Genomic DNA, 24,993 nt, shown 5'->3' on the forward strand with positions numbered 1-24,993 from the left:
GAGAAATTAGGATTTGAAAAAGGGTATGAGTTAGGGTTTCCATCTGGAAAAAAAACACAACCTGGGACTCTAGTTGGCACAATAACCACTGTCCGTCCAATGTGTTTCCTCCTGGGACGGAGATTAAACAGCCTCCCTAGGAAGAGCCACCACTAGGTATAAAAGCCCATGGATCTTCTTTAGCATGGAAGCAGGGGTAAGAGGGCAGGCTCCTACCTGCCCAGTTGTGTTCATGAGGCAACTGTGCATATCCCTTCCTCAGGACAGCTGGAGCCACCCCTCCTGCACATGGGCTCCGGGGCCTTCTGTGACACTCCTGTAGACAAAGCCGGTTCTTCACACTCCATTGGTGGTTTCTTTCATTCTTTGTTATCTCTAGGCAGCACCAGCACCCGGAACAGCAGCCAAAAGGGCAGCAGTGTTTTGAGTATTAAGCAAAAAAGCAAAAGGGAACTCTACATGGAGAAGCTTCAGGAGCAGCTCGTCAAAGCCAAAGCGTTCACCATCAAAAAGTGAGTACCCAAAAACAGCGGGGTGCACGTGCTTGGCTTGAGTGCAGGAGCAGTGTGCTCTCTTCCTGCAACTCAGGAAGCCCAGGAGCTGAGGAGGAACCTCTCCCACGGGATGGATGACTGTGGCCGCGCTCGAGCAGTCTTTTCAGTGAGAGTGGCTCCTTTCCATGCATGGCACTGGTACCACGCTTTTTCTATCTAGAAAGAATAAGTGGGTGACTTCAAGGGCTCATGGTGCCCACTCGCAGCCCGCAATCATACCACCCAGCCGTGCAGAGAGGGGTGTGATCTTAGGGCTGGAGGGGCAGCAGAGACACACTGCGGGGAGGTGGCTTGGTCAACACCGTTGGTGTCGAACAGCTGGTCCTCTAGACTGCACAGGTCCCTCCTGCCCACTGTGGGTGCAGGGGTTGGTGTTCACAAGCAGCCATGGCTGGAAGCGAGCAAGGGGCCAGCTGAACACAGGCCCCAAGAGCAAGAGCAGGACGCCAGCTGCACCTGCGTGTGACCTCGCACTGAAGGCAGAGCCAGGGCACAGTGCACCCAGGGCAGAACTCGGGAGACCAGCCAGAGCAAGGGCACCAGCCAGGTGGAGAGGCCTGGGCAGTGCCTGGGAGCCAGGGCAGGCACAGGGCCCTGCACTGAAGGGGCTCCTAACGTGCAGAGGTGGCAGGCCTGGCACCACCGTCGGCGTGCCCCCTGTGTTCCGGCAGCAAGCCCCACCCTGGCGCCAGGTCTGACTGTTGCACCAATTTTCAGAGCATCACGCAGCACATCCAAGTCAGTGGACAGCCACAAACCCATCCCCACTTTCCTGGGCTTCATGCCTCTCACATGCTCCAAACAGGAGAAGGTCGTGGGCCACGCAGAGAGAGCTGCCCACGCCTGGCAGAGAGCTCACTGCTCCTGTGTGGGCAGGATGCCGCCAGCCCAGGTAGCAGAGGGGACCAGCTAGAAGAGGGAGCGCAGAGGAGTGGGATGATGGTGGTCTCTGCTCCCTGTCCCTTCCGGGCCTCCTGGAACAGTGGGGTGGGGTCTCTGTTGTGCAGGACGCTGCAGATCTATGTGCCCATCCGGCAGTTCTTCTACGACCTCATCCACCCGGACTACAGCGCAGTGACCGACGTGTATGTGCTCATGTTCCTGGCCGACACCGTGGACTTCATCATCATCGTCTTTGGTTTCTGGGCCTTTGGGGTAGGTTGGGGGCAAAGGATTCTGTGTGCCACCAACTGTGAGCTGTGACTTTCCATCCTGTGAAATGCCACCTGTTGTCTTTCCCCAGAAACACTCGGCTGCTGCGGACATCACCTCTTCACTCTCGGAAGACCAGGTCCCCGGGCCATTTTTGGTGATGGTCCTCATTCAGTTTGGAACGATGGTGGTGGACCGAGCCCTCTACCTCCGGAAGACGGTGCTGGGCAAGGTCGTTTTCCAGGTCATTCTTGTGTTTGGAATTCACTTCTGGATGTTCTTCATCCTCCCTGTCGTGACCGAGAGGTGAGATTTGGAAGCTGGCCAGGTGGCCCATCCTCCGCGACAAGGTCACCACGGCCCATGCGCTGGCCCACCAGCTACAGGCAGAGGAGGGCAGGGTAGCACCAGGGGTGTGAAAGTCATAGTTTGGAGTCTGCTAATTGTGGTGCAAGCCCCCAGTGGGAATGGGAAGCTCCACAATATTTTGACTATACTTTATCCACATCCACAGAAGCAGGTTGCTCAGAGTAAATGTCGGCCTCAGCCATCGGGCAGGTGGGGTCCTTGCGCTGGTTTGGCTGTGCACCCTGAAGCCGAGGGGAACTGGAGCATGGTCTCGGAGCACTCCTCAGGAGGTCAGAGGGCAGGAGATGTGGTCATCAGAGGCGTGAGGGAAGGAGTGGAGGCTGTTGAGCTGGTTGAAGAGCACGCTGGCCCTGGGAGGCCGATGGTGCCTGCCCACCCCACAGTGGAGAGTGAAATAGCCTGAGGCATGGAAAACACCTGGCAGAGTCTTGGCACTGGGTGGGAAGTGGGAGGGGCACTGCCCCAAGACCCTGCTGCCTAGCCCAGCTATGGCCGTGGGTGAGAATGAGGTGGGGGTCGGGTGAGGGAGGTGCCAAGCAGCCTGGTGCAAAGGGAAGGGGCTTCGGAGACGCCTGAGATAGCCACTGCCCATCCCTACACTGGCCTTCAGCCCATTGTGCTGGGCCCCGCACCTCAGTTCTGCTGTGCCCTTCTTCCCTCTGCCTCGACCCTGTCCTGCTCTCAGACTGCCGTCTAGGTGTCCCTGCCACCTTCCACCAGGGTCAGTACTTGTGACAAAGGTGGCACTTAATGCACGAGCCAAGGGGGGGCTCAGGCCATCCAGGAGAGCTACGCAGAGTGCTCCAAGCAGAATGTCAGCTGCCAGGTCCTGGAGGGCTCAGCCCACAGAGCGCCACGGGAAGGGTCCATGTAACAGGCTGCTCTTCCCCAGGAGCACCCTGGCCTCACAGATGAAAGCCAGCAGGCGCCCCCCCGCCTGGGGCCCAAGGAGCCATGTCCACCCCAGGGGCATGGCCAGCCTCTAAGGAATGCTCTCCCAGAAGGCTTGCAGCGTCAGCCACAGGGCACCGTGGAGCAGGCCTCAGGGGACAGTACCACTGTGACTGCATCTCAGGGTCCTCAGCGTGTCACCCAGGCTGGCTAATGATGCTTTTGGAAGTGGGAATAGAAGCAACGGGAAATGGCTTCACCCCTGTGGCTTCCAGTTAACCTGTGCAGCTGCTGCTGAGGTCCCCACGTTGCTCCAGCAGGGGGACTTGGTGGCTGCAAGGTGGAAGACCACAGGCTCTGGCCTGTGGTGTTCAGTGCCGTGTGAGATCTGCTGCTTTGTAACAGTGAATGGTGGCTGGGCAAATGTTTTCAAAGGAATGAGGACAGCTCTTCCTGAGCCTCAGGTAGAACTGCACAAACAGAGCATTATTACCCAGAAGACACCTCGTAGCCCTGACATCTCCAGTGTACCCCATGGAGCAGGGGCCACGCAGCTTGGTCATGAGGGTGATGCAGATTGAAGCTGGCAGTCGACTTTGTGCAGCGAGGAGAACCGTTGTGACAAGGCTGTGACTCCAACTGCTTGTCTTTAAAATGAGTAGATTTTTCTCTACAAACACATGGTCACCTCTGACTCTGAGGTCAGAGAAGTAAGCCACATCCAACACCCAAGGTGGCCCATGATGAGCTTGGACGATCTGCTGGTGTTTAAAACCGTCACACAGGCAGGGTCTTCCAAGCCTCCAGGAACTCTTAGTTCTACAGAAGAAAGAAGCTCAGTAGCTCACTCAGCCTCCCTCCTCTACAGATCTCACAGGAGGAGTGCCTCCCGGTGCCCTTCAGCTCCTGGAGACCCCAGGCCCCACCCCAGCCTCTGGGGCTGTGGCTGTGCATTGTCCACCATGGCCCCCTGCCCCATAGGATGCCCTGTCCTCCCTTCCCAGAGTGTTTGGAGCCACCCAGCCTCTCTGCATTCTGCATCTTGGAAAGGTACAATTATTCCACAACCCTAAAAGCAGACCATGGCCAGAGACTGGCTCCTGCCACCTCCCTGCCACTTCCCCTCCAGGGACACGGCTTAATGTGGCTTCCCCCTTGGCTGCTCCAGCACCGTGTCTTCATCTCCTCGGCGTGGTCCTCCTGGCTGGGCAGGATAACACAGGCTCAGGCATCAGGATGCACAGGCCTCTGGGGACCATGGTTCTATCTGCCACTCGCTCCACCAGGCTTTGAAGAGAGCACGAGAAGCCACCCTTTCCAACCAGATACAGCTGGAATACCCGCAAAATACAGGGGTGATGTAGACCCATAAAACAGTTACTCCTGCATCGTCGAACAGATGTTAAACCACACTTGGTCATGAAAAGTGGACTATCGGCCTCCTAAATCCTGTCCCCTGAACTGTGTGCAGGGTGCCCCTGCGCTGTCTTCCTCCCGCCCCTGCTCTGTGCCGCTGGCCCCTCCTCTCCTCCCTATGACTGATGGAGCAGCAGCACTGTGTCTCCGGGGCCCCTCCCTGCCTCCCTCTGCACCTGCAGGCTTTGTCATCTGTCCCTTCTGGTTATATCTTGACAACTTGTGGCCAAGCATCGCCCTCCATCTCTCCGCTCCCAGCCTCTGGTAAAGGTCCTGCAGCGGCTCTGGTGTGTCTGTAGGTGACCACCATCTGTGCAAGAGCCAGGCGGTGACATGTGAGGAAATACATTCAGGCATTGAGAGGAAGAGTTAGAAACTCAGAGGGCAAGTCCTTAGACAGAGTACATTGTTCTCTATTGAATCCGATTTAAGAATGAGATCTTATTTTCTCTGTCTGGCTCAAGTTTTTGCTTGTTACATTTTCTGAAAGTCTTGGTTCACTACACTTGGGAAATTTAAAAAGATAAAATAAACCAACTGATGGGCATGGGTGTGGTGGCACATGCCTATGATCCCAGTGGCTCCGAAGGCTGAGGCAGGAGGATCGCAAGTTCAAGGCCGGCCTCAGCAACTTAATGAAGCCTAAGCAACTAAGTGAGACTATCTCAAAACTCTTTAAAAATTAATTTAATAAAAAGATAAAACAATTGACCCTCTATCGGGGAGTGTAAGAAAGACACACCTACTTCTTCCATGGTAGATGCTGGCCCACATCCCAGGGGACACTACGCCACGGGTCCCAAGCACCTTGCAAGGCCTGCTGGAATGCTACCCTGGAGCCTCACCCTGTGGCCACTCCTGGAAGAACTGCCCGTCTGTCTTCAGTTTCTGATATTTAACATAGGGTGTCCCAGGACCTGTGAGCCTCTGTCTTCACTGCCACCCGTCGCTAATACCGTTTCTGGACATTTTGCACTCCACCAGTATTCGGTTTCAACATCCAAAATGCGTTTTTTCTTCCTCCACACGTTGCCACTGAGCAGATACCTGGGGGAGGATGGGCGTACCCAGCCACTCTGCAGATGGCTCGGAGCTCTCTGAGGTCCCCTACCCACCCACACTGTGACCTGGCAGTCCCCCATGTGGAGTGCAGACCTAGGTCCACACAGACTCGCACGCCAGTGTCCACAGCAGCTTCCAAGATCACCAACATCAGGGAGGAGGCCAGAGGCCCAGTGGGCAGTGGGAGGGAAAGCCACCTGGCGTGCAGAGTGGGAGGACACAGCCTGACAGCCTGGCGGGCTCTCGGAGTGATCCTGCTGAAGGAAGAGGCCGGGCAGAAGGGACGTTGCCATGTGTGCCTGGACACCACGTTCAGAGAATTCCAGCCCACCAGCAGGGAGAGGGCGCAGAGCAGGGGTGGCCGCGTGTGGGTGAAGAAAGGAGAGAAGAAGGCGCACAGAAGGCCCGGAAGGCTTCAGAGGTGAGGGCACTGGGTGCCGCGGAAACCCTCTGCTGGCTGCCGAGGGGCCTCGTGCGATTGTACAGATGTGGATACCCAGTGAGCCCCATCCTTCCGTCTGTGCCACTTATATCCTAACAAAGCTGTCAGAAGAAAGAAGCTCTTCCAAGTCTGAGTTTACACTCTAAGTTTCTTTTGGCGTGTGGCGTGGGAGGATCACGCTTGTGCGTGGAAACCAAGACGGGACCCGACGGGAGCCCTTTGAATCTCACCACCACCTTCCTTCCAAAGAGGAAGGAAGGCATATTTTTCTTGTTAAACATGAAGAAACTAGACTCAGAGAGAATCAGCAGCTGGTCAGGGCTCCCTCACCAGCAGGTGCAGATGCGTTGGCTGTTTGCCTTTCTGTCATCACCGTCGTCCTCACCCTCCTCCCTATTGGCTTACTGTTTGGGAGGCTGGGGCTTGAACCCAGGTCGGCGCACATGCTGCACACAGGCTCTCCCACTGAACTCCATCCCCAACCCTCACGGGGGTTTATTAAACTAAGAAATAGGCTCCCCGCGGCCCAGCTGGAGGCCGTCAGGACAGATGCGTCCCATCTACAAGCCCCTCCCGAGGTCATCGAGGAGAAGAGACACCCTCCGTGTCCACTCAGTGCCTTGGAGGATGCTGGTTCCATGTTTATCACCCTCACACCCCCTAACAGCATCTCGGGAAGTCAGGACTGTGGAGGGGATTCAGGGAGTTCTGGGACACGTGGCGTTCAGCTCTCTGCGGGGAAACCCAGAGGAAGAGGGCTGAGCAGTAGCTGGCTTCCACTTTTGACAGGAAGCAAAGCCTCTCCCCAGCTTGTCCTGATTGCAACAAGTGGCCCACGAGGCCCATCAGGGACAACCACCAACCAAATGTCCTGGAGACCCCACCCTGAGGTCCTGTGGATGCGGCTGGCCAGGGCTCAGGTGCAGGCCCCCATCTCTGCCCAGCCAGAACCACGGTCCAGGAGGCCTGCCCGTGCACCCATGACCGTGTCAGGGAGGTGGGGTTAAAAAATAAAAAAATGAGGCTCACTTCTCAGAATCCTTCTCCTACATTTTCCAAATTATAGGTCTTCTTAAAACCTGGAGTTCTTTAAAAATATACATTTTTTTTCTTTCCTGAGCTCCAATTTGGCCCCTGCCAGCTGCGTGGTTCCCATTGTAAGGAAACGTCCTTAGTAGACTCACTTGGTAGTGATTTAGTTTAATTGTGACCTAAACAACTGAGCAATGCGGGTGCGAGGGTCCTTCCCTGGAAACCTTGTAAGCTATTAGGTTTTCTTACCCTACCTTTTGCCTTTGAAGTGCTCTGCTGTGTATGAAGAATTGCTTAAAGCTGCCTTTAACTGACAGAGAAATCAGGTCCTTGTTTGTTTATTTGTTACCAGGGATTGAACCCCGGGGTTCACTGAACCACTGAGCCACATCCCCGGCCCTTTTTATGTTTTATTTTGAGACAGTGTCTCGCTACGTTGCTTAGGACCTCCCTTGGTTGCTGAGGTTGACTTTGAACTTGCCATCCTCCTGCCTCAGCCTCCTGAGCGGTTGGAATTATAGGCAAGAGGTAGGGCGCCCAGCTAGGTTCTTGGTTTTTGATTTGTTTTCATTCTGAACGAGTGTCTTTTGTATCAGAAAATTATTTCCTCCCTTCACCTTCCCCGTGTTCACCTTCCAGGAAGTTCAGCCAGAACCTGGTGGCCCAGCTGTGGTACTTTGTGAAGTGCGTTTACTTCGGGCTGTCTGCCTACCAGATCCGCTGTGGCTACCCAACGCGCGTGCTGGGGAACTTCCTCACCAAGAGCTACAACTACGTCAACCTGTTCCTGTTCCAGGGGTGAGAGCACCACGTGGTCTGGTTGTTGGGGGGCCAGGGCTGCAGTGCAAGACCCCGAGCGTCCCAGCTGGGACGGGGGTGGAGTGCCGACTGGCCCTCGGCCTGCTGCATGGGGAGGACTGCACTCCACCTCGGGTCTCTCCCAAGGGTCCCAGGAGAGTTGTAGGCTCAGGAGCCTCTGCGTGGACTGGGGGATGCGGGCCCCACGTGGTCTCTAACAGGAGCTTCTGGCAGGTTCCGCCTCGTCCCCTTCCTGACCGAGCTGAGGGCAGTGATGGACTGGGTGTGGACAGACACCACGCTGAGCCTGTCCAGCTGGATCTGCGTGGAGGACATCTACGCCCATATCTTCATCCTCAAGTGCTGGCGAGAGTCGGAGAAGGTGAGGGCCATGTGGGCACCATGGCTGTCCTCATCCCTCAGAGAGGTGGCCTGGCTGTCCTCGTCCCTCAGAGGGGTGGCCTACAAGACCAGCTGGGGCCTGGGGGGTGTGGTGAGCCAAGGGAGGTGGGCCTGCTCATCTGGTCCCTGCCACCGCAGTCGGGTGGGCCACTTGTCAGGGATAGCACCCAGATGTCCTCGATGGCCACAGGACTTTGCAGGTCTGTTTTTAAAAGAAGAGGCGCTGGACGGCTGTAGGACCAGTCACTCCTGAATGCTCCTATGGAGCAGAGGGAGCACAGGCAGGGAAGGGTGGGGCACACGTCGGGGGCTCACGCCCACCTTCCATCCACTCTTTGGAAGGAAGGACAATTTAACTTCTTTCTGAAAAGGGAAAAGGTTGAATATCAGAAGTGCAAATATTGGCTTATTCTGCTAAATTGAGTATTAAAGTTTTAAGTATAGATAAAATTACTATTATTTTTGAATTTTTCAAAAGTTCAGGAAATGAAAAAGAAGTGCTTGCATGATAGCAATGGAAACACCCACTGATGTTAGCCAGGGGAGGAAACGTCGGTCTGTCTGATCTCAAAAATATCCTCTTAGGAAAGGTCTCCTCCAAGGTAAAGGTTTCCAGTGCAGGCTGCAGCTTCCTCTGGGGACTTCGGCTCCACTGACAGTGCTGTGTGGCCCCTGGGTTTACAGGGGGGAGGAATTGAAGGGAATGGCTCTGTGCTTAAAATCATATCAGCTTGTTCTTATTTTCAAGGAGCATAAGAATTGAGATGACAAAGTGCCTTGGTCTTTTTCCTAATGCTGAAACACAACAGCTGAGACTGGGTAATTTTATAAAGCAAAGAGGTTGGCTTTGGTTCATAGTTCTGAAGGACAGGAGGGTGCTGGCATCTGCTTGGCTTTTGGTGAGAGCTTCACACTGCTCTGTTCATGGCAGAAAATCAGAAAGGCAGGCAGGCATGTGTGGAAGAAAGGAAAGAGGGGTTGGACCCCAATAATAACTAACCCATTCCCATAAGAAAAACATTGACCCCCGGAGAGGGCAGGCCCCTGGTGTGCCCAGGTCCTCATAAACGCCCCACTAGCTCTCAGTGCTGTTAGGCTGGAGACCAAGCCTCACCACAAGGCTTTGTGAGGACACACCACATCCAAGTCATACCAGAAGGACGTGGAGGGTCAATTCCAGGTGACTTGGGGTCTGGAACCAGGACATGGGAGGAGGAGAATTACATGGTTCCCAAATGGGAAAATAAGAGAGGAAAGCAGATCTTTGTGTACCCGTCAGGTTTCCATGGCTGTAACCCAGTGCCTGAGATGAATCCTTACACATAGGAAAGGTTCGTCTCCACTCACAGTTTGGGAGGTGTCAGTCCAGGACCACTGCCCTGTCGGTTGCTTTGGGCCTTTGGCAGCACAGTTTATCATGGCAGGAGCATGTGGCAGAGGAGGCCTGCTCCTGGAGGTGTCTGGAAAGTAAAAGAGAAGAGACCTGGGCCCCACGGTCCCTTCAAGGCACAGTCTAGGACCTGCGTCTCCCCACAAGTCCTGTCTCTCAGCCATTTCAACCCCTCCCTGAGCACCACCACGCTGGAGTCGAAGGCCCTCAGGGTCATTTCACGTCTGAGCTGTAGGACTTCAGCTCTGGGTGGTCATTCAGCAGATGGATGTGAAGTTGTGTTTGAGAAACCCGTGCCCGTGCAGGACAGATTCTGTGGTCCTTGTTCCTCACTGCCAACCAACTCCCTCAGCTCTTGGTGGTTCAGACACGGCAACCATTGTCCTTCTGCAGCTCAGCATTTTGGCTGGGCTCACTGGACATCTGCCTGGGGTCATTCACCCAGTGACCCAGCGGGGGCTGGAGGTCACTTAGTGGTCTCACACACGTGCTTGGAGTCAGGGTCTGGCTCTCGACACAGGACCTTTCTCTCTGATGGTATGGAGGTCCCCGGGTGGTGTCTGCAGGGACTGGTTCCAGGATCTGGGATCCGAGCTCCATGTGTCCAGCTCTTCATCTGCAGTGGCTCAGGATTTGCATGTAGCCTACAGGCCTCTCCCTGTGCGCCCAAGTCATCTCCAGGTCACACGCAGCACCTAGCCCACCCTCAGTGCTCACCAGAGCTATGCTGTGCTGTGCTGTCCAGGGAACAAGGACCACAGAATCTGTCCTGCACGGGCACGGGTTTCTCAAACACAACTTCCCAGGTTGGCTACACCCCCGGGGGAGCCCATGGCCCTCACGCTGGCTCCTGTCCAGGGCAGTGAGGGAGGTGCAGAGCCTGCTGGGCCAGGCTCAGGATGTCCCCACCCTCACTGCCATGGCATCCTGCTGCCACACAGGCTCGAAGGCAACCTAGGGTCCAGGGTATGGTTAACTGACAGGACCAGCCAAGGCCAAGGGCCTGCACACAGGACGACTGAAATGTATCTTTTTTTCTTTTGGGTGTAATCAACCAAAAAGTGAATTGCTAGCTAGATGCTGTGTGCCTGGACCTCTGCTGGGCATGGTGATGCAGGGAGGCCAGGCCAGGCCAGCCCCACAGTCAGGCTTTGACGGTCCACAGAGGCAGCACATGCAGCCCAGGCCACAGACTGGTGTATGACACTCTGTGACCAAGGTGGAGCTCCTCCAGGGCGTCATGATGGGACCTGGGGAAGGGAAGGCATCGCCACAGGTGTGAGCTCCTGCAGTGGCCTGGGGTGCCAGGTGCCAGGGAGTGTCTGCGCCTGTTTCTTTCTGCTCTTGCCTGGGCTTGTCTCCCGTCCTCCGCTGGTCCAGGGGCCTGGGGTTGGCGCTTCTCCTCTCTGGGTTCCCAGATGAGGCCTTGGCCTGCTCCCTGGCTGTCTGCAGCAGCCCTCCCCCCTCTCAGGCTGCAGGTGCCAGATTAGACCCCTCTTTCTCAGGGGTCTTCCCTAACTGCCCCCCAGTCTGGACCACAACTGGACCCACTCAGTCCTCACCACACTGAGTTGATTGCCTCTTTAGTTTTATATGAGCTCTGTGATAAGATTAGCACAACACACCCTGAAGCAAGAGCAGCTTCCTGAAGGCCAAAGGCTGGCCTGAGCACGCACAAGGCAGCCATGCCCTGCTCTATTTGCCTAGTGAGTCCCACCCGGCACCTCCCAAGACTCTGCAGGAGGCCAATCAGAAATGTAATGAAACAGGAAAGGCGGAAACACGGTCAAGAGCTGAGCCACGCAGGACAGGGAGGGCCATCCCTGTGGAAAGCAGCCACAGGACCCAACACAGATCGGAGGGTCTCTGCCCTGGCCATGCAGGAACAGCGGGAGGGGCCAGCAGGTGGAGGGGCAGGAGCAGGGCGGGGTCTTGGAACATTGGCCTTCAGCAGAGATGACATGGTCCCACTCAGGCAGGAGAGACCTAAACTGTCCCTGGCAAATAAAAGCTAAATCTCCTTTAACTCACAAAACTCTTCAGGACAGGAAGACAGAGCTGATGGACTGGGACCGGTGGTTGCTTATCCTAACTTGCCTCCCTGAGAAATCTGCTTATTACGTGCACATACCTGTGCCACATATGTGTACTATGTTTCCAACTTTCAACTTTCACATATTAACTTCTAGCTTTGCTTTCAAAATTATAAGTTAGAAATAGGAAAGAATAGGAAACTATGGTCGGCAGAATCACTGCCCACTGCCACCCTCTGAGCTCCCACGGCTGCTCTGGCACAGGATCCTTTAGGACGCTCCCTCACGTGTGCTGAGTGGTGGTCCTGCACCCCCTCCTGCTCTCAGGAGTCCAGGAGCTTGCTTCCCCCAGGGTCACCGAGCACCCAGCACTGCAGCAGGGTCCTGTGCGGGTGCCCAGCCCCTCCGGATTGCAGCCCAGAGCACAGTGCTCCCCATGGGAGGGGATCCTCTTCCCTTGACCTGTGGGAGTGGTGGATTCCTCCCAAGGGAATGTGAGCCCAGGGTAAGTCACTTGGCCAGGTGAAGGGTGAGGTGACCCCATGTCGTGTGTCACCTGTCTTGGTCTGTTTTCTGTGGCTAATAACACAGTACCACAGACTGGGTGGTTGTAAAGGGAAGAGGTGTGGGGCTCAGGATTCTGGACCGGGTTTGAGGGCTACATCTGGTGATGGCCTTGCTGGCAGAGTCCCAAGAGCGAGCAGGGCATCACGAGGCCCAAGTCAGGGAATGCGCCAGAGACCCAGCCGGAAGGGCTCTTAGGGAAGCTAACCCTAAGACAGCCCTCGCTCCCAAGGGGGTGAGTCCACACAGGGAGGCAGCACCCAGGTCACTCCAAAGGTCCCACCTCTTAGGAGCTCCTACTGGGGACTGGATTGTGACCTACTGGTCCCTAGATTCATCATATGGCTGCCTTTGAAGGGTCACGGTTGGCCCTGAGTGGCCCCAACGTGGGAGCAGGTAGAGAGCTCAGGGCAGGTTCTTTTCCATCACTACTTTTACCTCCATATCTACGTGTTGATTTAACATTTGCAACAAAAGAGTTAGGCGTATTGGCCAAATAATCTTGTTACGTCATGTGCCTGAACCAATATGAAACGTCAAATCCCATCACTGTGTGCAACACAGGCCATAGATAAAAAAACATCCAAAGAGAAAAAAAGAATTAGTTGATCTAAGTGGGAATCTCAATCTACCTGAGTATCAAGGCGCCGTGATCTCTGCAAGGTTCCCACCCCAGGAAGCAGAGACGAGCCAGGGCTGACTCCACAGTCCCCAGCTCCCGCCCTGGTCCAGGCCATCTGCCCAACCTCTGAACTCTTGTGTTGCAGAGATACCCGCAGCCCCGGGGCCAGAAGAAGAAGAAGGTGGTCAAGTACGGCATGGGCGGCATGATCATCGTCCTGCTCATCTGCATTGTGTGGTTCCCTCTGCTCTTCATGTCTCTGATCAAGTCTGTCGCTGGGGTCATCAACCAGCCCCTGGATGTGTCGGTCACAATTACCCTGGGCGGGTATCAGGTAACCTGGGTCTCACCAACCACTGGAGCCATCTTTCAGGAGGACATAGAGGGGATGTCTAGTGACGTTTTGTCAGTCCAAATGTCCCCAGCACTGTGACATATACAAAATAAGGAGCAGCAGTCTGAAAGGATAGCTCTGCTGGGGTTGTGAGCAGGGGAATAATCAGGTGGCGAAGTGCTCTCTGCAGCCAGTCCCTGGGGCCGTCATGGCTGAGTCTGTGCCCAGGACGCAGGCGGGGCTGGGCAGGACTGCAAACTCTCATCTTTGTTTTCCAGCCCATCTTTACCATGAGCGCCCAACAGAGCCAGCTGAAGGTCATGGACCAGACGAAGTTTAATAAATTTATGAGAACTTTCTCTAGGGACACCGTAAGTAAATGTGCATGTGCGGGTTCTGCCAAGGCCCTCGTCCTGGGCTGCCCTGCACCTGGCCACCGCCCACAGTGGGGGAGAGGACGGCTTTTCCAGGGTTCCCTGTCATAAACAGCTGATTCCTGGCCACTGGCTACTTTGAGAATCCAGGGAGTTGTGTCTAGGCTATTGGACATGAGTGGTCCTAAACACAAGTTGAATTCAGAACATGTTAATTCAAGCTCCACAGAAATTGATTCATTTTTTAAAAAAAATTGACATTTTAAATTGTGTTGTATATTGATCTTTTGACCAGTAGGTCTACCCTGGGAATCTCTCCTAAGAAAGTAATTCAGAGCACGGGGAGTTTACATAGGTGCTTGCTTAAGAATGCATCATCTGCGTTAATTGAAACTGGAAGCAATTTGAGAGCTGTGTACGCAGAGGCTCATGGAGGAAGTTACGGCAGATGTACTAAGTGAACCTGGGTCCACTCCAGTGGCCATGCTGCAAGAGGGGACTCCCACTCTTACTTTATTCATATGTTTCGTAGTCTTAAGATTTTTCAGCCAATTTCCTTTGTAATAAAACAATAATCTCTGTAATCCCAGTGGCTTGGGAGGCTGAGGCAGGAGGATTGTAAGTTCAAAGCCAGCCTCAGCAACAGCGGGGTGCTAAGCAACTCAGTGAGACCCTGTCTCTAAATAAAATACAAAATAGGACTGGGGAGGTGGCTCAGTGGTCAAATCTGCAGTATCCCCCCCCCAAAAAAAAACACAAAATAATAATCATCACAGAGACTATAAAAGGCATGATGATTTCTCAAGTTTAAACAAAAATTAAAACAAGATATAGACTCTTATCTTTCTAAACCAAAAAAGGATAAGAAATATATCCCCTACCACATAAAACAATGACCCCGTTCTGAGGACAGAGCTGTGACTGATGTCATTCTTTTCTCTGTATTCCTCACTATTAATAATACCGACAACATGATTCCCATCAACACACTTGGTTTTACAGATCGTGTGTTTAATTAAGAAAGTGGTTAGGCCAACAGATGCTTTATTCTTGTTCAGAATGGTCACTAGTCAAGCACACTATCAAAAATGACCTTGAGCCAGGCGTGGTGGCACACACCTGTGATCCCAACTACTCAGGAGGCTGAGGCAGGAGGATCCCAAGTTCAAAGCCAGCCTCAGCAACTCAGCGTGATCCTTTCTCTAAATAAAACACAGGAATAAAGGGCTGGGGTGTTGGTTAAGTGCCCCGAGCCTTTGGTACTGGTTCAGTTCCCAGTACCAAAAAAGATGATCTTAAGCAACAAGCAGCTCTCAGGTCAAGGCCAGGATGTCCTGGGGAGATCTTGTCCCTCATGAGAGGAGCACTCCCCCGTCACTGAGGAATTCCTTTCTTAGTGGAGAGAAATGCTGAATTATCTGGTTTTCATTTCCTGTTTAATTGGGAAGATCCCAGAGCTGTGTTGTGGCCGGGACACCACCCTGGGCCTGGGCCACGTGCCTGAGAGCCACCCACCCCTGAGGTCAGCAGACCCAGAGCATCAGGACTCCCTGGCCTGGGCTTTTGTGAATGTCCCTTTCCCAGGCAGGGTCCCTTCCGCGAGGCAGCTAGAAGGAAGAGCGACCGGTTTCTCACACAGCATGGTGCACGTGACCTCTTTGTGCTTGTGCCTTTGTGGTGTACAGGGTGCTATGCAATTTCTGGAAAATTATGAAAAAGAAGACATAACAGTAGCAGAACTGGAAGGAAACTCAAATTCTTTGTGGACCATCAGCCCTCCCAGTAAGCAGAAAATGATAAGCGAACTCAAGGATCTCAGTAGTAGCTTCTCTGTTGTGTTTTCATGGAGTATCCAGAGGTAGTTACTGTGTTTCCATGCATCCTCCCTTCTGTCTGGACTCGGGTGGGCTGGGCAGGAGAGGAGCTAGAGGTGGACGGGCGCCTGGCTCTGTGTCCTTCTGTGCCACTGACCGTTCAAGAATGTCTGTGCTTCCCTTTGGTTTTGCTTGTTCTCTCCCTGACGTCAGTTTGCCAAGACAGACTGTCAGTGAGTTCTGTGAGCCAGAGGCAGGAGGAAGGAGCAAGAAAGAGAGTGATGGCCTCCAAGCTGAGACAGCCCCGGTGAACTGTCACACTGCCACCAAGGGGCACCCAGTGAACTGTTAGATTGCCACAGAGCCACCCTTGGTCTTAGCAGTGGAGAAGCCACAGCCCCTGGCAGCGCGGGCAACCCTGTTTCCCCTAGCACTGGGCAGATCCTGGCAGGTCTTGTCTCCAAGATGGAGCAGCAGGCAGCCAGCCTCTGCAGCCGCTCCTGCCCTTGCACCATGCACACAAGCCACGACTTACATGCTGGTTCTGCATCCGGTGCTTTGGGGATACAGATTTGGAGACCCTGGAGCAGGCCACAGGCTACCTAGAGGGGTATGTCCAGCGCAGACTGGAGTCAGACCCATGCAGGACAGTCACAGGTTTATTTGGGTCCGTGACACCACAATGCTGACAGACAAAGCAGAGGGCCTTCTAGAATCCAAAGTGACTTTGCAGGAAAGAAGTTACGAAGGTGGCTGTGCAGGATTTACAGCACTCCTTCTTTAGTCTTATTTTCTCCTTTAAAGTGTCCCCGATTTCTCACCTCCGATTCTGTAGTAATTACCAAAACTTTAATTGCTGGTCTTTGAAGAGCTATGAAAAATAACAACAAAAAAAAAAATTTAAAAATAAACTTCTGGCTGGGCACAGTGGCTCATGCCTTCCCTCCCAGCGGCTTGGGAGGCAAGAGGATCACAAGTTCAAAGCCAGCCTTAGCAACTTAGCAAGGCCCTGACTCTAAATTTAAAAAAGGGCTAGAGGTGTGGCTCAGTGGTTAAGTTTTTCTGGGTTCGATTCCTTGTACCAAAGAAAATTTACAAATAAACTTCTGACTGAAGAATTTTGTAAAACGTGGATCTAACACGTAGGACATTTCTTGAGACTCAGTCCTGTGTGTCAGGAGGGTCCCTCTCTAGACAGTGACTGTGCCTCCTTCCTGTGATTCTGGCTGTCCCAGGTCTCATGAACTGGGCTGTCTACAAGCTGGACAGAGGTGAGGTGGACAGAGGGGTTGGGGTGACAGATGGGGACCTAGCAAAAGCTTGATGAGCTGCCTAAACCTGAGAATCAAGTGTGTGTTTAGGTCTCTCCTCCAGACTTCTGAGTAATCACGGGCACTGGGCTTTCTTTTTCTTCTTCTTCCACAGAAACATGAGTCTGGGGGCAAAAGCAGAAATAGCAACAGATAAGCTCTCTTTTCCTCTTCAGAACAGCACACGGAAGAACATAGCCAACATGATCGCTAGCAACGACCCAGAGAGCTCAAAAACCCCAGTGTAAGTGTCTCTGCCCTGTGGGTGGAGAGCTCTATCAGGGGCACGTGGCCACACAGAACATCCTGCGACAAGCTCATGCACACGGGACGGCGGCTCTCTGCTCTGGGAATACCAGGCAGTTTCTCTTGGGAGGCCCCATTTTGACAGTTTAAAGGGCCTGAATCCCAGCCCTGGGTTCTTTCCATGTGCCCTAGGGTCGTGAGCATCATGTGAGGGCCTTGTGGAGCAGGCTCCAGGGATACTGCCTGCCCGTGGCCAGTGCTGTCCCTGCCCTGCTAGCCTTCCACAGAGCCGCAGTGTCTGTCTGCCAGGCCGGAGCATCACCATGGGTGGGTCTCTCCCTCAGCTACTGGGCCTTGTGCTGGTTCTGGGGTATCTGGGGGTGTGGGAGCTCCAGCAGGCTCTCTGGGGTCCACCTGTCCAGACATGACATGAGCCCGTGGTCCTGCCATCACCTCCAGGGATACTGCCTTTGGGAGCCCCACGTGGGGGCGGGGCCAGGACTGCACTGAGCTGACCAGGCCTCGGTGGCCGCCCGCTCTAGGGTGCCCACTGTGTGTCCACACAGCCTCCAGATTCCCCGACAGGGAGCTACCTCCAAGTGGCTGAGCGTCTCTGTCCCTCCCTCTCTGCTCACCAGGCCCAGGGAGCACTGACCTCACCTGGCTGCCTGGATGGGGTGGGAGGTGGGGCGGAGAAGGCCAGGGGTCAATGAAGCTGCTCCCCCGACGCGAGAAGTCCGTTTCAGCCAGGCACCTGCTGAGAGAGAATGGGCAGAGAGAAGAGCTTGGTCTGCAGCTGAACTACCCCAGGTGTCTGCCCACGAGCGTAAGGGCCAGCAGAACGCAGGCCTTGGCAGTGTCCCCGATGACTCCCTTCCTCAGCCACTGCACTGAGGGCCCCTGAGGTCGCCAGGCCCTCTCCCATCGTCTCCCGTGGGACCTGGGACTCTGCATGCCCTGGGTCACAGCCCCAGAGAGGCAGGCGCAGCAGAGGGGGCTAGTCACCACTGTCTCCTCGCCCCTCACTCATCCTAAAACTCAAAATCAGAGGAGCACTCAAGGTCAAGATCGTAGGTTAGCTTTGGAAGACGATGGCAGGAAGGAGAGCTCCTGGCTTCAGAATGGAGCCGCAGACCTGGGAAAGTGCCGGCAGCCGCTTTCCAGCCTCCAAGTGTCTTGGGCTCTGAGTTCCCAGGAGCGTCCAGGGGACCTGGTGGATGCTCTCAGCTCCAGGGACGATGGAAACCCATAAATCCTGATGCCGATGCATAATATGAGTGCATAAAGACTTCATTGTTGTTTGTCGACACAAGGTCAAAAACAGCAAAAATCAATTATATGTGCCAATTAACTACAGGGGGGTGGAGCAGCTAAAACTCAGTTGTACCTTTTTTCCTTTTCTTGATGCCCAGGACCATAGAAAGGATCTACCCATACTACGTGAAAGCACCCAGTGATTCGAACTCAAAACCTATAAAGCAGCTTTTGTCTGGTAAGAATGAGAGGTGGCTCCAGAACTTTGCATTTGACTCTTATTTAGCTTTAACAGTTGCCTGTTGAGCCTTCATGAAGCTACTTTCCAACAGTCCTTCCCTGTGTGGTAAGAACCACAGAACCTTGTCCACTCTGGCTGGCCAGGGAATCATTTGTGCACCTAGAAGCCACACCCTTCATTTCCCTTGTCGCCAATACAAATCCTCTTTGGCTTACGTCCATGTTTAGTGAGTTACTGGCCAGCCTGCACATTCTTTTCCTGTAGCGCCCAGATCTTTTATAAGCCTCCCTCGGACACCGTTACGTAGGTCAGCCCCTCCCATCAGGGATAGTAAAGAGTCCCCCACTGACCCATGGCTAGTGAGCACCAGGAGCACTCTAGGGCCTGGGGTCCAGTGTAACCTATCATTAGGCGACCTTCACGCACCACGTGACCCGTCAATCACTGCAGACACGTTTCTGACAGTGTGCACGTAGCCCAGGTGTGTGGCAGGTTGCACGTCCAGGTTGGTTAGGGCCACTGGATGATTGCTGCAGTGGATTTCTCAGGATGTCTCCTGGTGCTGAATGGTGAATGACTGCCTGCATTTTAATAATGAAGACTTGCTTGATTTAATTACCTACAGCAGATCAACCTGGTAGATGTGGACAGTGCACATGTTCACTGTCACCACTGTGTCATTCACTGTGCACCAGGCGGGGTGCTGGGTGCTGAGGCCAGGCTCATGCTGCTAGTAGTTAGCCAGAAGGCAAAGCTGAAGTGAGCAGTTAGAATTCCACATGGAGGGCCCAGGTGAGGCAGCATTGAGGCCCAGCGAACAGCCCGAGGCTGGACTCTGCCTCCAGGTGTATGCGTGTCTCTCTGCAGCAGATCCCCCCACTGACTTCCAGGGTGGATCTAGGCCACAAGGGTGCACCCAAAGCTTCCTCCAGGTCCTGGGGTGTGCCTTGTATTTCGCAAGGCTCCTCCTCGCCCCCTGCCCCGGACCCTGGGCTCAAGAAACATGTATCCTCTCTGTTTTTCCAGGCCCCTTCCTGTGCCCAGGTCCTGGCCCACCTCCCTTTCTGCCCTTCTGCATGATTGAGCCCCCCACCCTTATTTACCTTTCCACCCCTGACGCTGGCTTCTCTGCCTGTGAGTGAGGTCAGCACAGGTATACTTAGCATAGGTCTACCGTCATCACCAGTTACACGTGAGGAAACAGAGGATCAGAGAAGCCATGCAGCCAGCATGTGGTAGAACTAGACCCAGACCTGGAATCTGTTTCCCCAGTATCTGTCTCTCAACTGTTCCTGAGTGTTCTGAGTGGTTCACCATCTTCTTTGATAAGGACATTGGCTCTTCTAGTGTCCTGCCATTGCTAACTCTTCTTCCTTCATCCATCTGTCCATTCATTCATCCATCCATCCACCCAAGCATCCATCCATCCATTCACCCATCTACCCACCCAACCATCCATCCATCCACCCATCTGTCCATCTGTCTATCCATCTATCCATCCATCCATCATCCATTTACCTTCTGTCCAGGTAGCCATCCTCCCATCCATCCATCCATCCATCCATCTATCCATCTGTCCATTCCTCCATCCACCTGTCCATCCACCCATCCATCCACCCATCTATCCATCCATTTTCCCATCTATCCATCTATCTATCTGCTCATCCACCTATCCACCCATCCACACTCAGCCAGCCAGCCAGCCAACATTGTCTGCCACATGTGTCCTGGGCTCCTGTGATCTGGAAACTCTCTGTGAAATCTTGCAGTTGCAGTTCCCACCCTCACAGAGTGCACAGCTCACCACCCTGTCCCTCAGTGGAGCCGCCTTTGTGCTGGGCAGCGGTGGGATCCTTTTAAGGAGATCTGTGCAGTATGGCTCCCAGCTCCTTGCTGGCCCTGTCTTTTACGGCTCTTTCGCATCCACCCTCTGCCCAGCAGAAGCAGTCACTGACCATGTGTTAGGGCTTCAGAACTCTGCAGAGCTGTTGCCATTCGTCCTTTCTCCCCACCTCTCTCGACCCAGTGAGGTCTTACTGAGCAAAACTCAGCCCAAAGTCATCTATTGGAGGAAGTGCCCACGGATCGTACTAACCAGCAGCAGTCTCCCCAGCAGACAGACCTAGCAATGCTGGACCTAAAGTGGTTGCCCCAGGATCATAAATTGTGCCTGCACATTGTCTTTACCCATAAGATGAAGAACAATTCTATATGCAGTTTTGCAGCCCTAACTTCCTGGGGCAGTCAGTGCATGCTGGTGATGTGAATGAGTCACCAGTTCCAGCCACAGCTGGTATCTAGGTTTCTAAGTGTCCACTCAGCCATTTGGGGTGGTCAGCACCCTGCTTAGGCAGTGGGTCCCCCATCTCCCTGTGCTCAGGCCGCCACACACAGAGCCATGACTGGCCTCTCTAGCTGAGAAAGAGAACCTGCTCCTTTCTGCTCACATTGTCAAGTGTCCCTAGGTCCCCATCCTGGAGCCACAGGCTGCCCAGAGTGCCCCAGTTTTGCCATCTGAGAACTGTTAGTGCATCAAATCTTAAAACTCTCACATTGACTTTATTTTGTTTTCCTTCCCTTCCAGAAAGCAATTTCATGAACATCACCATCATTCTGTCCAGAGACAATTCAACTAACTCCAACAGCGAGTGGTGGGTTCTCAACCTGACAGGAAATAGAATCTATGATCAGGAGTCGCAAGCCCTGGAGTTGGTGGTCTTCAATGACAAAGTCAGTCCCCCCAGCCTGGGCTTCCTGGCTGGCTACGGGTAAGGGTCCCTTTCCCAAAGAGCCATCAGAAGAGCCTAACTCCTAGCCCATGGGGTCCAGGGCTAGGAGTTAGTTCTCTTCTGAGAACTCCCAGCTTCAGGGCTGCTGTATTAGAAGATGGACAAGCTGGCCCTTCATTTAAAATGGAGGGAACCTGAGGCCCAGAGATCAGAGTGCCTGGTGTGACTCCCGTGGCCGTGGCATGTGGCACCCTTTCTCTGTACCTTCCTATTGTGGCACACTTTAATGCCGTTTAGCATTTGAATCTGGGATCGTGCATAGGGTTCCCACTTTTCTGCTTTGGTTGCCTCCAGCTTTTGGTAAAACATCCCAGTTTTAAACAGATTTGAGCCATCTTGTTATTTTCTCATGGTTAAATCCCAAGGCTCATCCCCTGCAAGACAGCAAAATGTGTGCCATTTCCCAATGAGCCTCACAGGAGATCATTTCCCACCTAGACCTTAAACAAACAGGATCTCTGAGATGGAAATGGTAAAGTGAAAGGAGCTAGTTTCAAAAAAGGACATAAAGCCCAACTGCATTTCTACCAACTTTATCATGTTCCACCAACTACATCTTGTCACGTGTCTGCTGACCACCGCTACCTGCTGACGTGGCTGCTCCTCACGGGGTTGCTTTTCTTTTTCAGGATCATGGGACTGTATGCCTCGGTCGTCCTCGTGATTGGGAAATTTGTCCGGGAGTTCTTCAGTGGGATCTCCCACTCCATCATGTTTGAAGAGCTTCCGAATGTGGATCGAATCTTGAAGTTGTGTACGGATATTTTTTTAGTCCGAGAGACAGGGGAACTGGAACTAGAAGAAGACCTCTATGCCAAATTAATATTCCTGTACCGCTCTCCAGAAACGATGATCAAGTGGACAAGGGAAAAAACAAACTGAGACCGTGGGACCCAGACTGCGGGTAATGTGAACCTTTGGATTTTAAAAAAAGCACAATACTCTCCTAAGAGCTAAGTGTTTCTCGTTCTAGGAAGTGGCTTCTCTTCTGTCGGGCGGCCCAAGGGGCTGACTTCCTCCTGCCGCCGGGCCACCTTGCCAGCGAGACGCTGCTAAAGAGGTCGTCTGCAGTCCCCTCTCTGAGGTCAGGGCTGCGATTTGGCTGTGGTCAGCAACGTCTTGCGTTCTGATGGACCATGTGAAGAATCTCCCAGGTCCCTCCCCCCAGAGAAAGGCCAGTGCCTGTACTGTGCCCAGGCTGTACCTGCACTGCAGGGTGCTGCGTGCCCCTTGGGCTCGTGTGGCTGGGCAGCAGCTGCAAGGGGACTGGGCAAGCCTCAGCACTGCAGCTGGGCAGGAGAAACAGGAGGCAGAAGGCCCAGCCTCGTTCCCGGGGAGCAGGGAGGGGAACTCAGGGCCCCAAGGACGCGGAAGGGTAAGCCCCATTCTAAGCAAAAAGATCCCATTAGCCATACTCTTACTGCCTTATCTAACTGAAGACTGAAAAGAAATCTTCCCGTGGAACACCAGTGACGTCTCAGGAAACAAAGCAGCAAAACAAACCACGGGCACCTGCTCTGCCGAGTCCAGCAGAGCCCTCCGCAGTGTGGCATGCGCGAGCCCGAGGGTCTCTGCCCCACCGCCCAGCAGGCCAGCCCAGTGGGTGGGCAGCACCCTGACTTCTGACTCCGCCACGCCTGAGGTCACCACGGTTCCTCCGCCCCCAGCACGCTTCTCCCATTTCAGTAATTCGAGCAGCCGTTTTCCAGTATGTGACTTTTTCCTTCCTGTTTTTCAGGCATATCAAAGAGTTTACATATTCCAGTTCACATTTTTACATCTGAGACGGGTTTTTTTAAGTTCATAATTATGAAAGAAATATGTATATTAAGCTTGGGGAAATTAAAATGGCTTTTCTTAAATTATCATCCTTGGTGATACATCCTCTCCACAGAGTAACAATGTAGCATGAAAAGCTATGACTGAGTGTAGTCTGCATTCCATACTAAAACACAGTTTCTGAGAAAAACCATTGAATGGTTAGAATGTGTCCAAAACCACGATCCTGTGTAGTTTGGGTTCAGGGCTGACTTAAAATAAAGCACATCTTGCAAAGTCATCTAAAGATACTTTTTATTTGTCTTTTTTTTTTTTTTTTGCATGAAATAGTGGTTATTTTCAATAGAATATACAAAGAGTTAAAAAAAAAAAACTGAGATAAGAAACTGCTTCTCCTAAGTTTGGTTTGGTTTTTCATGCCTGTGTTCTGTGTACATGAAACAGGAACACGTGCTAGCAGTAATTTGCACAGAGGAAACTATGAAATTGGATGTGAAGCTTTAAAATAATAGCAGATTTCATGTGCTGCCCACCATTTTCTAGAGGATTGACATCTCTCTGTCATGCTGTGAGTGCCGGCAGCTTCTTCCCAGTGGAGGTACACGGCTTCGATCATTGTGATATTAAATGCAACCCACTCAGTGGAAGTCGGTCACATTCTCATTTCCCGACAACTGGAGGAATCAGGTTCTCGTATCTGCTTGTGGGTTTTTTCTTTTAGGAAAGTCAACAAGTGGCCCGGTACGGTGGCACATGCCTGTCATCCCAGCAACTCAGGAGGCTGAGGCAGGAGGATCGCCAGTTCAAAGCCAGCCTCAGCAACTTAGCAAGGCCCTAAGCAACTTAGTGAGACCCTGTCTCTAAGAAAAATATAAACAAGGGCTGGGGTGTGGCCCAGTGATTAAGTACCCCAGAGTTAAACCCCAATTACCAAAAGGAAAAAAAAAAGTCAACAAGGAATTTCTGGAAAGTAGATGTAACACATTCAAAAAACAGTAGACATGGAAAATTCTCGGGAGAAGACAACTAAAGGTCAAGGCTGCCTGAATTAAAATATTCCTGGGGGAAACCATTTCCCTAGTTCAAGAAGGAGCCTCCGGTGCGTCAGAGGCGATGCGTTACTCTTCTTTTTCCTTTTTCTGTTTGCATTGCTGGAGAAGGAGTGGGGCCTCAAGCCCTCTGCCTGTGAGCTGTGCCCTGCCCAGAGGGCAAATGTTGAGAGCAGCCTTGCTGAGCAGGGAGCCCTCCCTCCAGGGCCACTCGCTGGGGTGGGCACCACAGAGATGAGAAGCAGCCAGAGCCCCGCTGGGAAGCCCAGCCAATGGGTCCCTCACCCTCCTCCACCCCCAGACCCTTGAGCTTTCAGCAGCACCCTCAGGATTAAAGGCCCCCACCCAGCCACATAGAGGCCCCCTGACCACAGCAACCTGCTGCCCTAGATTGGGTTCCAGAAGGTGCGCTCAGGGATGAGGAGCCACATGAGGACGTTCTGGGCAGTGGACCCAGGAGCCACCCTGGTCAGAGAGGAAGGCCGTGTTCTGGAAATCGTGCTCAGCAAGAGACCAAGCACCGCTGGAGGGTTGGAGACTCAGGTTATCTACACCGGCAGACCCAGATGAGCTAGTGCTAGAAGTCCTGGCCCCAAGCTGAGGTCACATGGGGCTTTTACAGTAAATTCGACATCGTTTCTTAACCGTCACAATGCTGGTGGGTGTGAATTCTTGGCCTACAGGACCAAGGACCTTGCACAGGGAATTTAGGAGAAGTAGTTCACAGGCGCCGAACAAAGACAATGCTTCGTGGCGAAGTGGCCTTCACCACAGGCAGTAGGAACTCAAGATGACTTAGGTTTGCCTCGTGTGAGCTGTGTTTCTAAGAATCGAGCCTAGGAGGTTACAGTTTAGACAGCTGGTGATTGGCCTAGCAATTGAGTGATGAGCTACATTCCTGCAGATCCCAGACACTTTCAAAGCATAAAAGAAAGGACCCTCTACAGGCCCCTGTCTGCCTTGAAAGCCTGTCACAGGGTGTTCACATTTCAAGAGAGAGACTCCTAGAGAAAGGATCTACAACCCGAGAGATAGGGTCCGTGGTTAGTTAGGCTCCCGAAGAGAGGCTGCCGCTG

The 24,993-nt window shown here is 53.3% G+C and overlaps 1 protein-coding gene and 1 long non-coding RNA gene across 6 annotated transcripts in view; one reads left to right on the forward strand and one right to left on the reverse strand.

Moving 5' to 3' along the window:
- The window catches only part of Piezo2 (piezo type mechanosensitive ion channel component 2), a 337,909-nt gene extending 314,761 nt beyond the window's left edge, over positions 1 to 23,148 (forward strand). For all 4 annotated transcript variants that reach the window (XM_078030440.1, XM_078030437.1, XM_078030438.1 and 1 more), the window contains 12 exons: positions 380 to 512; positions 1,562 to 1,709; positions 1,798 to 2,012; positions 7,558 to 7,716; positions 7,951 to 8,098; positions 12,873 to 13,061; positions 13,340 to 13,432; positions 15,121 to 15,293; positions 16,675 to 16,803; positions 18,218 to 18,297; positions 20,885 to 21,068; positions 21,719 to 23,148. In XM_078030440.1, coding sequence (XP_077886566.1) covers positions 380 to 512; positions 1,562 to 1,709; positions 1,798 to 2,012; positions 7,558 to 7,716; positions 7,951 to 8,098; positions 12,873 to 13,061; positions 13,340 to 13,432; positions 15,121 to 15,293; positions 16,675 to 16,803; positions 18,218 to 18,297; positions 20,885 to 21,068; positions 21,719 to 21,971 — 1,904 coding nt within the window. In that variant the 3' untranslated portion in view covers positions 21,972 to 23,148. The remainder of the gene's footprint in view (positions 1 to 379; positions 513 to 1,561; positions 1,710 to 1,797; positions 2,013 to 7,557; positions 7,717 to 7,950; positions 8,099 to 12,872; positions 13,062 to 13,339; positions 13,433 to 15,120; positions 15,294 to 16,674; positions 16,804 to 18,217; positions 18,298 to 20,884; positions 21,069 to 21,718) is intronic.
- Positions 15,896 to 20,890, reverse strand: LOC144369962 (uncharacterized). Of its 2 annotated transcripts, none has more exons than XR_013429828.1 (2): positions 17,466 to 20,890; positions 15,896 to 16,684 (listed from the first exon to the last, which is right to left on the reverse strand). It is a non-coding gene; the product is annotated as an uncharacterized LOC144369962 (long non-coding RNA). The 2 variants fall into 2 exon arrangements; XR_013429827.1 differs by having other exon boundaries at positions 17,461 to 20,890.
- Positions 23,149 to 24,993: the final 1,845 nt, after the last annotated feature.

Source organism: Ictidomys tridecemlineatus, chromosome 13 (genome assembly GCF_052094955.1).
Source record: "Ictidomys tridecemlineatus isolate mIctTri1 chromosome 13, mIctTri1.hap1, whole genome shotgun sequence".
NCBI classification, from domain to species: Eukaryota; Metazoa; Chordata; class Mammalia; order Rodentia; family Sciuridae; genus Ictidomys; species Ictidomys tridecemlineatus.